The sequence below is a fragment of the Neofelis nebulosa genome, chromosome 1 (genome assembly GCF_028018385.1).
Source record: "Neofelis nebulosa isolate mNeoNeb1 chromosome 1, mNeoNeb1.pri, whole genome shotgun sequence".
Taxonomy (NCBI): Eukaryota; Metazoa; Chordata; class Mammalia; order Carnivora; family Felidae; genus Neofelis; species Neofelis nebulosa.
The window spans coordinates 173,814,924-173,828,365 of NC_080782.1; the positions used below are offsets into that span (position 1 = coordinate 173,814,924).

The window sequence follows — 13,442 nt, forward strand, 5'->3', positions numbered from 1 at the left end:
GAAGCAGGAGGCCTTTCTGTGGGAGGGAAGGAAGTGGGCTCCTACCGTGCAGTTAACTGAGGTTCTCTTAACTCCTCTTAACACAGGACGATCGTGTCGCTGTCCATCGTATACACAATCGGACAGGCGGTGATTTCAGTCAGTTCCATTAATGACCTCACAGACTTCGACCATGACGGAATCCCTGACAACCTCCCCACACATGTGTGAGTTGACACCTGCTGCCCTCCCCCACCCCCACCCCCCCGCCACTGGTGGCTTACTCCGCGCTCTAATTTTTCATCTTTTTTCCTTGAACTTCACCGTAAGTGCAAGGAGGTCTTTCCTCCCTCATCAGCCTAGAGGAAGCTTTTTAGTTGACTAAGAGTTGGGTCTATGTATGTCACCATCCTAGCAGCTGTCTGGAGCCACTGCTCACTCGACGCCTGGCTGTCTCGGGTGCATGTCACATGACACACGGTCAGCGCCCGGAATACTTGTGTTAATCTTGATCTTCCTCACAGGGACAAAACTCCCACAGACCTTGATCCCTAATCGTGCCAGGTTTCCTCAAGACTCTGTGCCTTTGGGTGTCTCCTCGTACCACACTTCCGCTTATTTTTCAGTAATTCAGTTTCAGAAATATTTATTGCAGCCCTGTGTTCTGAGTTCTTGATGGAAAGTGCCGTTGACAAACGCTCCTCTGTGAGACTAATTTCCCATCACTACAGTCTGGCCTTATAAAAATGTATTTTGTTCCCGGTTCTTGTGCTTCCGTGCCTTGATCTATGAGTAACGTATCGTATGGGTTGGGGAAATATCACGGAAATTCAAATTGGTATCTGCAGTTCTGGCGTTTCTGGTTTACTAGCCAATCAGATTGCTGTTTAGACCCGGTCCCTTGCTGCAACACCCTCGGTGCCCACAGAGAACTGCGCTGGTGGAAGGGAGTGGTTGTATGACCGGGTCAGGAGCTCACACTTCCAATGTCTGAGTCCCAGCTACTCACAAAGGAGCTGTAAGACCTGGGCAGCTCACCTTCCCCAGGCCTCAGTTTTCTCTTCTATGGTATCAATTAAGAACATGGACTTTGGAGCCAGGCTAACTGGTTCAAATGCTGGCTATGCCCTTTACTAGTTGTGGGATCTTGAGCACATTTCTTAACCTCTGTGCCTAGGTTTCCTCACTTTAACTAGTGCCTACCTCATGTGGCAGTTTTGTGCCTTAATCTGGGTAAGGGACCCACAGCATGGCCTGGCAAGTGGTAAGTATTCAAGAAAGCTTAGTCTCTTAGGGTATTTCATGGAGTTCATATTCAAGCATACCTACAGCTCTCACTAGAGGGCCTGGTACACCATATCCAACTGGCCATGTTTTGTTGTCATTTCAAATGTTTGGGGGTGCCTGAGTGGCTCAGTTGGTTAAGCTTCCAACTTCAGCTCGGGTCATGATCTCACTGCTGGTGAGTTCGAGTCCTGCGTCAGGCTCTGTGCTGACAGCTCAGAGCCTGGAGCCTGTTTCAGATTCTGTGTCTCCCTCTCTCTGCCCCTCCCCCGTTCATGCTCTGTCTCTCTCTCTCTCTCTCTCTCTCTCAAAAATAATAAACATAAAAAAAATTAAAAATTTTTTTGAATATTTGTTTATTTTTGAGACGGAGAGAGACAGAGCACGAGTGGGGAAGGGGCAGAGAGGGAAACACAGAATCTGAAGCAGGCTCCAGGCTCTGAGCTGTCAGCACAGAGCCCAACATGGGGCTCGAACCCATGAACCAGTAGATCATGACCTGAGCCTAAGTTAGACAACTGATTGAGCCCCCCAGGTACCTCTAAACATAAAAAAATTTTTAAAATAAATAAAAATAAAAGAGTGATAGCACTAAGCACAAGTTTATTAACAGGCAAACAAAAAAAGTGCTTCAGCCAGTTAATTCAAGAAGAGGAGCATGATTTTTTTTAAGTTTTATTTATTTAACTAAACTCTACACCCAACATGGGGCGTGAACTCACAACCCCGAGATCCAGGGTCACACACTCTTCTGACTGAGCCAGCCAGGAGCCCTAAGATGAGCAGATTTAAAAAAATTTTTTTTAACGTTTATTTATTTTTGAGACAGAGAGAGACAGAGCATGAACAGGGGAGGGTCAGAGAGAGGGAGACACAGAATCTGAAATGGGCTCCAGGCTCTGAGCTGTCAACACAGAGCCCGATGCGGGGCTCAAACTCACGGACTGTGAGATCATGACCTGAGCCGAAGTTGGACGCTTCACCCTCTAAGCCACCCAGGCGCCCCTGAGCAGATTTTTTAAAGGAATTTTTCAATGTGCAGTATCTTCCTTGACTTTATAGTTTCCTAAAATATTTGTTAGAACTTTAAAGTAATATTTGCAAACAAGAAGATTTGGAGTAAACCCTTATAAAACTTGAAATTTGGGGTGCTTGGGTAGCTCAGTCAGTTCAGTGTCCAACTCTTGATTTCAGCTCAGGTCATATCTCATGGTTTGTGAGTTCAAACCCCCCACTGGGCTCTGTGCTGACAGCATGGAGCCTGCTTGGGATTCTCTCTCTCTCTGTCTCTCTCTCTCTCTCTCTGCCCCTCCCCAGCTTGTGCATGTGCTCATGCTCTCTCTCTCTCTCAAAATAAATAAATAAACTTAAAAAAATTTTTTTAAAAACCTGAAATTTGTAGTACCTACTATAAATCTAACAAAACTACAAAATGGGAGTTGGTAAGTTCCATGAGTGATTTTTTTTTTCAATTCAGGAGGTAAAATACATAGACTTGGAAAATACAAGGGAAGTAAAAGTAACTAAGCCTTAATTCCCTCCATTATTACAAATATCTCTTCTATCATTGTAAAAGATTATAGTAGTAAATCTTTCGTTCTGCTTCTTTCCAGTCTTCTGTACTTTGTAAACAAGTTAAGATCATACCACATAACCTGATACTCTGCTTTGCATTTAAATTGTCTTTTTCCATGGCTTTTCATGACTATTATGATTCTATTATGATTGTACTAGACACAGTGCACACAAACACATTTTACCTACCCATTCTTTTACTGAAAACGGTAAGAGGTACAAAAGAATTCCATACATAAATCCTTGTCCAGTATTCAAGCGGTTGCTTTAAGTTTTTTAAATATACATACAAGTTTGTTAACAGAGAGAGTAATAATGATTTCAGGAATAGAATGCAGTGATTCATCACTTACATGTAACACCCAGTGCTCATCCCAACAAGTGCCCTTCTTAATGCCCCTCACCCATTTAGCCCATCCCTCCCACAACCCCTCCAGCAACCCCCAGTTTGTTCTCTGTATTTAAGAGTCTCTTATGGTTTGTCTCCCTCTCTGTTTTCGTATTATTTTTTGCTTCTCTTCCCTTACGTTCATCTGTTTTGTATCTTAAATTCCACATATGAGTGAAGTCGTATGATACTTGTCTTTCTCTGACTAATGTCACGTAGCATAATACCCTCTAGCTCCATCCACATTGTTGCAAATGGCAAGATTTCATTCTTTTGGATTGAGTACTCCATGACTTCTTTATCCAGTCATCCGTCGATGGACATTTGGGCTCTTTCTATACTTTGGCTATTGTCGATAGTGCTGCTATGAACATTAGGGTGCATGAGCCCCTCCAAAACAGCACACCTATGTCCTTTGGATAAATACTTAGTAGTGTAATTGCTGGGTTGCAAGGTAGTTCTATTTTTAACTTTTTGAGGAACCTCCATGCTGTTTTCCAGAGTGGCTGCACCAGTTTGCATTCCCCCCAGCAGTGCAAAAGTGTTCTCTTTCTCTGCATCCTCACCAACATCTGTCATTTCCTGAGTTGTTAATTTTAGCCATTCTGACAGGTGTGAGCTGGTATCTCATTGTGGATTTGATTTGTATCTCCCTGCTAATGAGTTTGTTGAACATTTTTTCATGTGTCAGTTGGCCATCTGGATGTCTTCTTTAGAAAAATGTCTATTCATGTCTTTTGCCCATTTCTTCACTGGATTATTTGGTGTTAGGATGTTGAGTTTGATAAGTTCTTTATAGATTTTGGATACTAACCCTTTATCTGATGTGTCATTTGTAAATATCTTCTCCCATTCCCTTGGTTGCCTTTTAGGTTTGCTGATTGTTTCTTTCACCGTGCAGAAACTTTTTATCTTGATGAGGTCCCAATAGTTCATTTTTGCTTTTGTTTCCCTTGCCTCTGGAGACATGTCAAGTAAGAAGTTGCTGCGGCCAAGATCAAAGAGGTTGTTGCCTGTTTTCTCCTCTAGGATTTTGATGGCTTCAAGACTTATGTTTAGGTCTTTCATGCATTTTGACTTTATTTTTGTGTCTGGTATAATAAAGTGGTTCAGGTTCATTCTTCTGCGTGTCACCGTCCAGTTTTCCCAATACCATTTGCTGAAGAGCCCATCTTTTTTCCATTGGATATTCTTTCCTCTTTGTCAAAGATTAGTTGGCCAAACGTTTGTGGGTGTATTATGGGTTCTGTATTCTGTTCCATTGATCTGTGTGTCTTTTTTGTGCCAGTACCATACGGTCTTGATGATTACAGCTTTGTAATATGGCTTGAAATCCAGAATTGTGATACCTCCAGCTTTGGTTTTCTTTTTCAGGATAGCTTTGGCTATTCAGGGTTTATTCTGGTTCCATACAAATTTAGGATTGTTTGTTCTAGCTCTGTGAAGAATGCTGGTGTTATTTTGATAGGGATTGCATTGAATATGTAGATTGCTTTGGGCAGAATCGACATTTTAACAATATTTGTTCTTCCAGTCCATGAGCATGGAATGTTTTTCCATTTTTTTGTGTCTTCTTCAGTTTATTTCACAAGCTTTCTAAAATTTTCAGTGTATAGATTTTTCACCTCTGTGGTTAACTCTATTCCTAGGTATTTTATGGTTTTTGGTGCAGTTGTAAATAGAATAGATTCCTTAATTTTTCCTTCTGCTGTTTCATTATTGGTGTATAGAAATGCAACCAATTTCTGTGCATTGATCTTATGTCCTGTGACTTTGCTGAGTTCATGGATCAGTTCTAGCAGTTTGTGGAGTCTTTTGGGTTTTCCACATAGAGTATCATGTCATCTGCAAAGAGTGAGAGTTTGACTTCCTCCTTGCGAATTTGGATGCCTTTTATTTCTTTGTGTTGTCTGAATGCTGAGGCTAGGATTTCCAACACTATGTTGAATAACAGTGGTGAGCGTGGACATCCTTGTCATGTTCCTGACCTTAGGGGGAAAGCTCTCAGTTTTTCCCCGTTGAGGATGATATTAGCGGTGGATCTTTTGTGAATAGCTTTTATGATCTTGGGTTTTTATCAAGAAAGGATGCTGTATTTTGTCAAATGCTTTCTCTGCATCTCTTGAGAGGATCAAAAGATAGTAGGTTATGATAGTAATGTTAAGGCCCATGAATTCAAATTTCATTCTGCTATCAAGACTGTATTCCTGTGAATTATCTTCTCAAACAGGTTGAGTCCCTTCTCTGTGTTTAACTACTGTGAGATTGTGATTTATAATAAGAAATACGTGTTCAATCTTCCCTGTTTTGGGAACAGAGCTCCTAAAACCCTTGGAATTCCCTAAGTGATGAGAGTGGTGAACTGTCTCTTGTTATGTTGATGAGGTGACTTTGGGGACCTGGCTAAGGATGGAGCCTGGTTGCCAAAAGAACCAATCATGTGACTAGAGAGTTGGAACTTTCATTCCCACCCCCTGACCTCCAGGGAGGGGGAGAGGGCCTGGAGATTGAGTTAATATCCAGCGGCCAATGGTTTAATCAACCATGCCTATGTAAGGAAGCCTCCATAAAAACCCAAAAGGACAGGGTTGGAAGAGCTTCCAGGTTGGTAGGCACAGGGAGGTACGGGGGACAGAGGCACCCTGGAGAGGGCGTGGGAGCTCCGTGCCCCTTCCCACCTATTTTGTCCTGTGCATTTCTTCCACCTGAGTGCTCCCAAGTTATATCCTTTTATGATAAATTGGTGATCTAGTAAGTTAAGTGTTTCCTGAGTTCTGTGAGCAGTTCCAGCAAGTTAATTGAACCCTACAAGGAGGTCATTTATACTGATTTATAACCAGTAGGTCAGAAGTACAGGCAACAACCTGGGATTGTGACTGGTATCTGAAGTTCAAGGAGATGGTCTTTGGAACTTCCAGTTTGTAGCTCATCAGTCAGAAGCACAGGTGACAACCTAGGCTTGCCTGTGGTGCCTGAAGTCGGGGGGGAAGGCAGTCTTATAGGACTGAGCCCTTAACCTGTGGAATTTTTTTTTAATTATTTTTTTTAGTATTATTTTTTGTCAAGTTAGCTAACATACAGTGTGTACAGTGTGCTGTTGGCCTCAGGAGTAGATTCCCATGATACATCACTTACATAAAACACCCAGTGCTTATCCCAACAAGTGCCACCTTTGATGCCCATCACCCATTTCACTCTCTTTCACCCTCAGTTTGTTCTCTGTTTTTAAAAGTCTCTTCTGGGTTTCCTCCCTCTCTGTAACCATATGGTTTTTTTCTTTCCCTTCCCCCATGGTCTTCCGTGAAGTTTCTCAACTTCCACATATGAGTGAAAACATGATATCTGTTTTTCTATGACTGACTTATTTCACTCAGCATGATACCCTCCAGTTCCATCCATGTAGTTGCAGATGGCAAGACTTCATTCTTTTTCATTGCTCAGTAGTACTCCATTGTATATATGTACCACATCTTTATCCAGTCATCATTTGATGGACATTTGGGCTCTTTCCATGATTTGGCTGTTGTTGAAAGCGCTGCTATAAACATTGGGGTACATGTGTCCCTATGCATCAGGACTCCTGTATCCCTTGGATAAATTCCCAGCAGTGCTGTTGCTGGGTCGTATGAGCTGTGGAATCTGATACTGTCTCTGGGTAGAGAGTGTCAGAATTGCTTTGAATTGTAGGACACCCAGCCGGTGGCCGTGAATTGTTTATTGTTAGTATGGGGATTCCCCTCCCTACACTGGAAATTGGGCCCAGGAACCCAAATAGAACCACTGTCCCTGGTCCTCTGAGGGAAATTAGAGGACAGAGAGACTCCTGCTTTGAAGAATCTCACATTTCTGCAATATCCCCTCTCCTTTCCCTAGGGCACTGTCCATGATTGGCCTGGCCCTGATAGCTCTGGGAACCGGAGGAATAAAGCCCTGTGTGTCTGCATTTGGTGGAGACCAGTTCGAAGAGGGCCAGGTGAGATCATGTGCCTTCACAGAAACTACATAAAACAAATATAAGCATCCAGGAATTATTGCACGGACACCAAGTCTGTTCTCCATTTGATTCTTTTCAAGGACCGATCATCAGCCACATTTGATCAGTTGATATATAACCAAAGTCATATTGTAACCTTATCCTTTTAATTACAGGAAAAACAAAGAAACCGATTCTTTTCCATCTTTTATTTGGCCATTAATGCTGGAAGCTTGCTTTCTACTATCATCACTCCCATGCTCAGAGGTAAGACATATCCGGTTTTCTTTTTTTGAATTATGGGGAGAAAGTCAGGTGGCAAGTTTAAGTCCTTGTTTTGTTTGTTCGTTTTGTCCCTCTTTTCTCCCATTACGCTTCTGCTGTCGGATACTTCGAAATCCAGAAAATGAGCTTCGTGTCATCTCTAATCCTATTTGACTCCCTTATCCCAAAGACCACTGAAGAATCTAGTGGCACCCCTAGCATGGCAATCATTTTTTCTAAGTTTTTATTAATGCAAAGTTTTTATTCACGGTAAGAGAGAAGGCAAGAAAGAGGTGCTGTTTGGCAACCAGACCTGGATGGGTCGTACTTGGCATTTGTGCCTTTGGGCACAAATTTGTGCTCCCCAGCGATATGCAGTGAGTTAGGAAGAATTTAGTGGCAACATTTTATTCTTCTGCTTCCTCTCATCTCAACTATTTCTTGTTGGTTTTTTTTTTAATTTTTTAAATGTTTATTTAGTTTTGAGAGAGAGAGAGAGAGAGAGAGAGAGAGAGAGTAAGCAGGGGCAGGACAGAGAGAGAGGGAGACACAGAATCCGAAGCAGGCTCCAGGTTCTGAGCTGTCAGCACAGGACCCGACGCAGGGCTCAAACCCACAAACCGTGAAATCATGACCTGAGCGGAAGTTGGATGTTTAATCGACTGAGCCACCCAGGCACCCCTTAGCTATTTCTAAAAGAACTGCCCGGGAAGGAGAAGGAGACAGCGGCTGTCAAGAGCGCTCAGATATTTGTGTTTGCTGACACTCCACTGAGAGTCTGTGAATTTCCCACCTGAAGGGACTATCCGGGGACAGATTAGACCAAAACAACCCTGTGGTGTCCACACTGCGAATCAGATTCAATGATGAAAAAAAATATTTTGTGGGGATTTATGTATTTCTGCCTGGAGTAGTAGTTTGAAGATGACCCTTAAATCCCATTCCAACTTGTTTTGTATAAACATTTAATAGCTTTGGGGCACCTGGCTGGCTCAGTCCATAGAACATCCGACTTTTGACCTCAGGGTTGTGAGTTCAAGCCCCACATTGGGCATGGAGCCTACTTAAAAAAATAATAATAAAGATACTTTATTCTTTCATTATGTTCCCTCACCTCCCCCACTTCCAGCTTCTAGTAGAATATGTACTTATGCATGTTTGAATTACAGAATGTGTTAAAGGATAATTTTAAAGGTAAAATCCTGGCTCTCACACAAATATAAAATGAGCATGTGCTGAGATTTTATATGACTGATTAATTAGTGAAGAAACTGGAGGAACACTGCTACAATCAGCTCCAATAAGGATTTGAATAACAGAGATGTACGCTCTTCCCAGAGGGAAGAGTGAGTTTGCATTGCCACGAACAGAATCATTTGGACAGCTATGAACAGGAAACATTTGCGTGACTATCAATTTTCTACGAGTTAACTTCTTTCTCTACCGAATTGTGAAGTGGTTAGTCAGTCAAAGACAAAGTCAAACCCCTTTCGGTCAGATTATTCCTGGAGGCTCCATTTCATTGAAAGAATTTCTAGGAGACCCTGGGTGGCTCAGTCGGTTAAATGTCCAACTCTTGATATTAGCTCAGGTCGTGATCTCATGGTCATGAGATCGAGTCCCATGTCAGGCTGAGCATGAAGCCTGCTTGGGATTTTCTCCCTCCCTCTCTCTCTGCTCCTCCCCCACTCGTGCTCATGCTCTCTCTCAAAATAAATAAATAAACATTTTTTAAAAAAAGAAAAAGAAGGAATGTCCAATAATCTCTACTTCTCCTTCCAGAGTCTTAATTTTTTTTTCTCACCAATCCTAGGATTTCGGAGCTAGAATGGATCTGCAGTCAGAGGTTAGAAAACTATGGCTGATGGGCCAAATCCAGAAATCTGGACAAGACCATCAATTTGTCTATTGTCCATGACTGCTTTCACCTTACAAAGTCAAGGTTGAGTAGTTGGGACAGAGACTGAATGGTCCACAAAGCCTAGAATATTTACTTCCAGCTCTTCACAGAAAACTTTGTTGACCCCTGCCCTGGGCCATCTAATTGTTTTTTAAATAGCATGAATTCAGGAACACACAATCTTGATTTTCCAGGGTACTTTTGATTTTATTTACTGGGTCCCCTCTCTTCAAGTTATTGTATCCAGGTCACTTTTATCTCTCCCACCAAGAAAATCCATATAAGGATTCCCACTGATTTTGGCTTGGCCAGTGTCAGACATCTATTTAGGGGCTAAGATTAGAACCTATGTTCGTCTCTTGCTCTTTCTACTACAAAGCTGCTGGGCTCAGCAGGCAATGAAATCGATAAAGCAAATGGATAAGTCTAGAACATCAAGTAAAAACAATATGTAATAACCAGTTAGGGATTTTTAAAAAAATGATAACCATATATGAGCATTAAAAATGCCATAATGAGGGGCACCTGGGTAGTTCAGTTGGTTAAGCATCCAAGTTCTGCTCAGGTCATGATCTCACAGTTTGTGAGTTCGAGTCCTACATCAGGCTCTGTACTGACAGCTCAGAGCCCGGAGCCTGCTTCAGATTCTGTGTCTCCTTCTCTCTCTGCCCCTCCCCTGATCATGCTCTTTCTCTCTGTCTCAAAAATAAATAAACATTAAAAAATAAGATTATAAAAAAATGCTATAATGAATTTTAATCTTATAATTTCTCCCCAGTTCAACAATGTGGAATTCACAGTAAACAAGCTTGCTACCCACTGGCATTTGGGGTCCCTGCTGCTCTCATGGCTGTAGCTCTGAGTAAGTAGAAATCAGTTGAATTAGTACAATCCTATAATCAGGTCAGACCCTCACATTAATTATTGTGACCAATTTTTTAAAACTTCATGGAATAAATTGTAATAATAATTCCCATGCTCTGAACATTCAAACAAAGTAGAGTTGGCATATTACTTCAGAGGAAATAAGATCAAAAAAGAGTTTACAGGAAATGGGATCAACCGAGTTGGGCTCTGAAAAGTTTGACACTATTTAGGCAGATTTAAGGAGAAAAGTGACAGAATCTATTAGACTAGATGACCCCATGACCGAACGCTTTTGCTCTTATCAGCGTGTGCTCGTCTCCAGCTTGCCTCAAGACCGGCAGCCTGGTCCAGTTAGCGTTTAAATACTTCCAGAGAACATCCAGATTTCCATAATACATCATCTCGAAATGGTTCTACCAGAGTATCTTCCCGTTGGGAGGAATATATGTGTCTATTAGATACATTCATTCACACATTAGTTCTTGGCACTGGCTTTTTAGGAAGTGTGGACAGTTTTCGCCCTAGGATAGTCTACATTGAAAGATGGCAGGTGTCTTCGTTTCCTGGGACTACCGTGACAAAACACTACAGACTGGGTGGCTTCATTAGAAATTTATTTATCATCTCACAGCTCTGGAGGTGGGGAATCCAAAATCAACATGGCGAGAGGGCCCTGCTCCCTCTGAAGTTACTGAGAGGGATCTCTTCCAGGCCTCTCTTCTGCCTCTGGTAGTTCCCTGGCCTGATGCAGCACAATGCCAATGTGCCTGTGGCCTTCCCCTGTGTGCACATCTGTGTCCAAATTTGCGCTTTTTTGTAAGGCCACCAGTCATATTGGAGTAGGAGCCCCCTGAATGACCTCATCTTAACTCGATCTTCTGCAAAGGCTGTATTTCCAAATGAGGTCACATTCTGAGGTCCTGGGGGCAAGGACTTCAGCATCTTCTGGGGGCGGGGGGTGGTGGGGGTCGGGGACACGATTCAACCTGTAACGGTAGTACAAGCAGGAAACAGAGCCCAATACGCATCTCAGGCCTTTGCAGCTTCCCACTCAAATGAGAAAGTGCTGGCACTATTACTTCCTCTGACTTTTTTTCAGTTCTTCATAGTGTCAGTTATGCCCCCTCTTAACCCTGTTTGTTCAGCTTGTAGCAAATTAGCTTCACCCTTACATCCAAGCCAGAATTCCGTATTTTCCCTTTTTTTCTGTGTCCATTTCCTTCCATAATTGTTTAAATACTGCCACACTCCCCTAAAAAGCCCATATATACCTACTCCTCTCCGATTCTGCGTAAGGAGATAAAAAAAGGATCTCAAAAGCTGTTGTTCGAGGCCAGACGCTGTAGTCAGTTGGCATTAGGTAAATTGTCATTTAGTTTGCATGGGTCATTCTTACATCATACAATGTTTCTCGAATGGAAGAATTGAGAATAGGCCAAATTCTATGCATCAGTGCTGTCTCTTGAAGTTTCTTTCAGCAGCAATCTCATGCTTGAATTAGGCTTAAGTTAATCAGAAGCTTAAAGATTAAAATATTTGTTGGCAAAACAGAGTAGACTCCATCTATGAGTATCTCTGCCATCTCTGTCTGGATTAAGGAAGATTGGCATCGGGTGAGGATTCAAGTATATTTCTCTTTATTCAACCATAAAGAACACCTATAACACAGGCACATACTTGGACATATGCTTTGAGAGGTAGCACTTCTCAAAATCTCAGGCCCTCTTAAATTGAGGAAATTAAGTGGCATTCCATCAACCCATGGGTGCTTTTAAATGATTAAACTGTGGTATTGGACAGTCAGAAATCCTCATACGGTACTGGGTTTCCAGAGTCTCCTGAAGGAATGCTTTTTCTATTTTTACAATATGCCTTTTCTAGGAAGATCCATGGAAGAATTGCCTTATTGTAAAAGTGCTTTAACTTTGTAAAACTGTAGCCGCAGATGCAAAAATTCACCACTGTTTTTCTGTACCGTGACCACGGAATGAACTCTGCCACACATGATTAAGTAAGGTTTTAACAAACTAGTTTCTTCCTTTTTCTGAAGATTTATTAAAAAAGAAGAAACTCTTCTGCCATTGCAATCAGAAAATTAAAGCTGTTTTTTGTCTTTATAGAATTATGCGCTGATCTGTTACGTGAAAGCACTTACTCCTTTGTCTCCCTATGCTTAAGAATAAACCTTGCACTTAAATAGCCGCATGGAGCGTCTGTGAGCCACCCCAAAATGTGGGAAGTGGACAGTAATAGGCTCCAATGTTGGTATATGACAGCACAAATATACCACCGCTCAAAGCTTCTGTGATTGTTAGCATCAAAAGCACTTTCCAAACTGGGACATAGGAAGGCAAGCCCATTCTGTGAGTAATCCCAGTATTTCCAAAACAAGGTTGTAACTCAAATAAAAGCACATCTTCTAGGTCACGGGTAGTTCTGTCAAACGCCTTGTTAACGTCTTCTTTTGCCTTCCCAGTTGTGTTCGTCATTGGCAGTGGAATGTACAAGAAGTTTCAGCCCCAGGGTAATGTCATGGCTAAAGTTGTCAAGTGCATTGGTGTAAGTATTTCAGTAGCTTTCTCTGTCAGTGATATATAGTCACCCCAGAACCTTCTACCTCCTTCAAATTAAAATGCAATGAAGCATTGACTTTTCTTTATTTTTTTAAGTTTATTTATTTATTTTGAGAGAGAGAGAGACAGAGACAGAGACAGAGAGCATGAGCGGGGAGGAGCAGAGAGAGGGAAAGAGAGCTTCCCAAGCAGGCTCCTCACTGTCAGTACAGACCCTGACGCAGGGCTCAAACTCACGAACTGTGAGATCATGACCTGAGCCAATACCAAGAGTCACACACTTAGCCGACTGAGCCACCCAGGTACCCCAACATTGACTTCTCTTTAAACATTTCTTAATGTTCTTAACTATTTTGGTAATTAAAGTTTCTTATAAAACTGACCAAATGGAAAAGGACACAAACTGAACTCAAAAAGGGAGGGATAGAAAAGGCTCTTGAACTTTCGAATTAGATCGGTAGTCAAAGAAAGGCAAAGCAGAGTGACTGTTCAGCTATCACGCTGGCTAACCATGGCTGATGCGGGTCGGGAAGAGTGAAACGGAAGTGGAGAGGCGCGGTTTGATGCTGCATCTCAAGGGTCTGGAGTGTCAGTAATGCTACTTTCAGAATTAAGACTAAGAAAAATCACTTTTTAAAA

General features: G+C 42.1%; 1 protein-coding gene across 1 annotated transcript in view; it reads left to right on the forward strand.

Annotated features, from left to right (window-relative positions):
• The window catches only part of SLC15A1 (solute carrier family 15 member 1), a 57,034-nt gene that overhangs the window by 19,630 nt on the left and 23,962 nt on the right, over positions 1–13,442 (forward strand). The window contains exons 5-9 of the mRNA XM_058744287.1: positions 87–206; positions 7,100–7,199; positions 7,376–7,466; positions 10,142–10,225; positions 12,707–12,789. Coding sequence (XP_058600270.1) covers positions 87–206; positions 7,100–7,199; positions 7,376–7,466; positions 10,142–10,225; positions 12,707–12,789 — 478 coding nt within the window. The remainder of the gene's footprint in view (positions 1–86; positions 207–7,099; positions 7,200–7,375; positions 7,467–10,141; positions 10,226–12,706; positions 12,790–13,442) is intronic.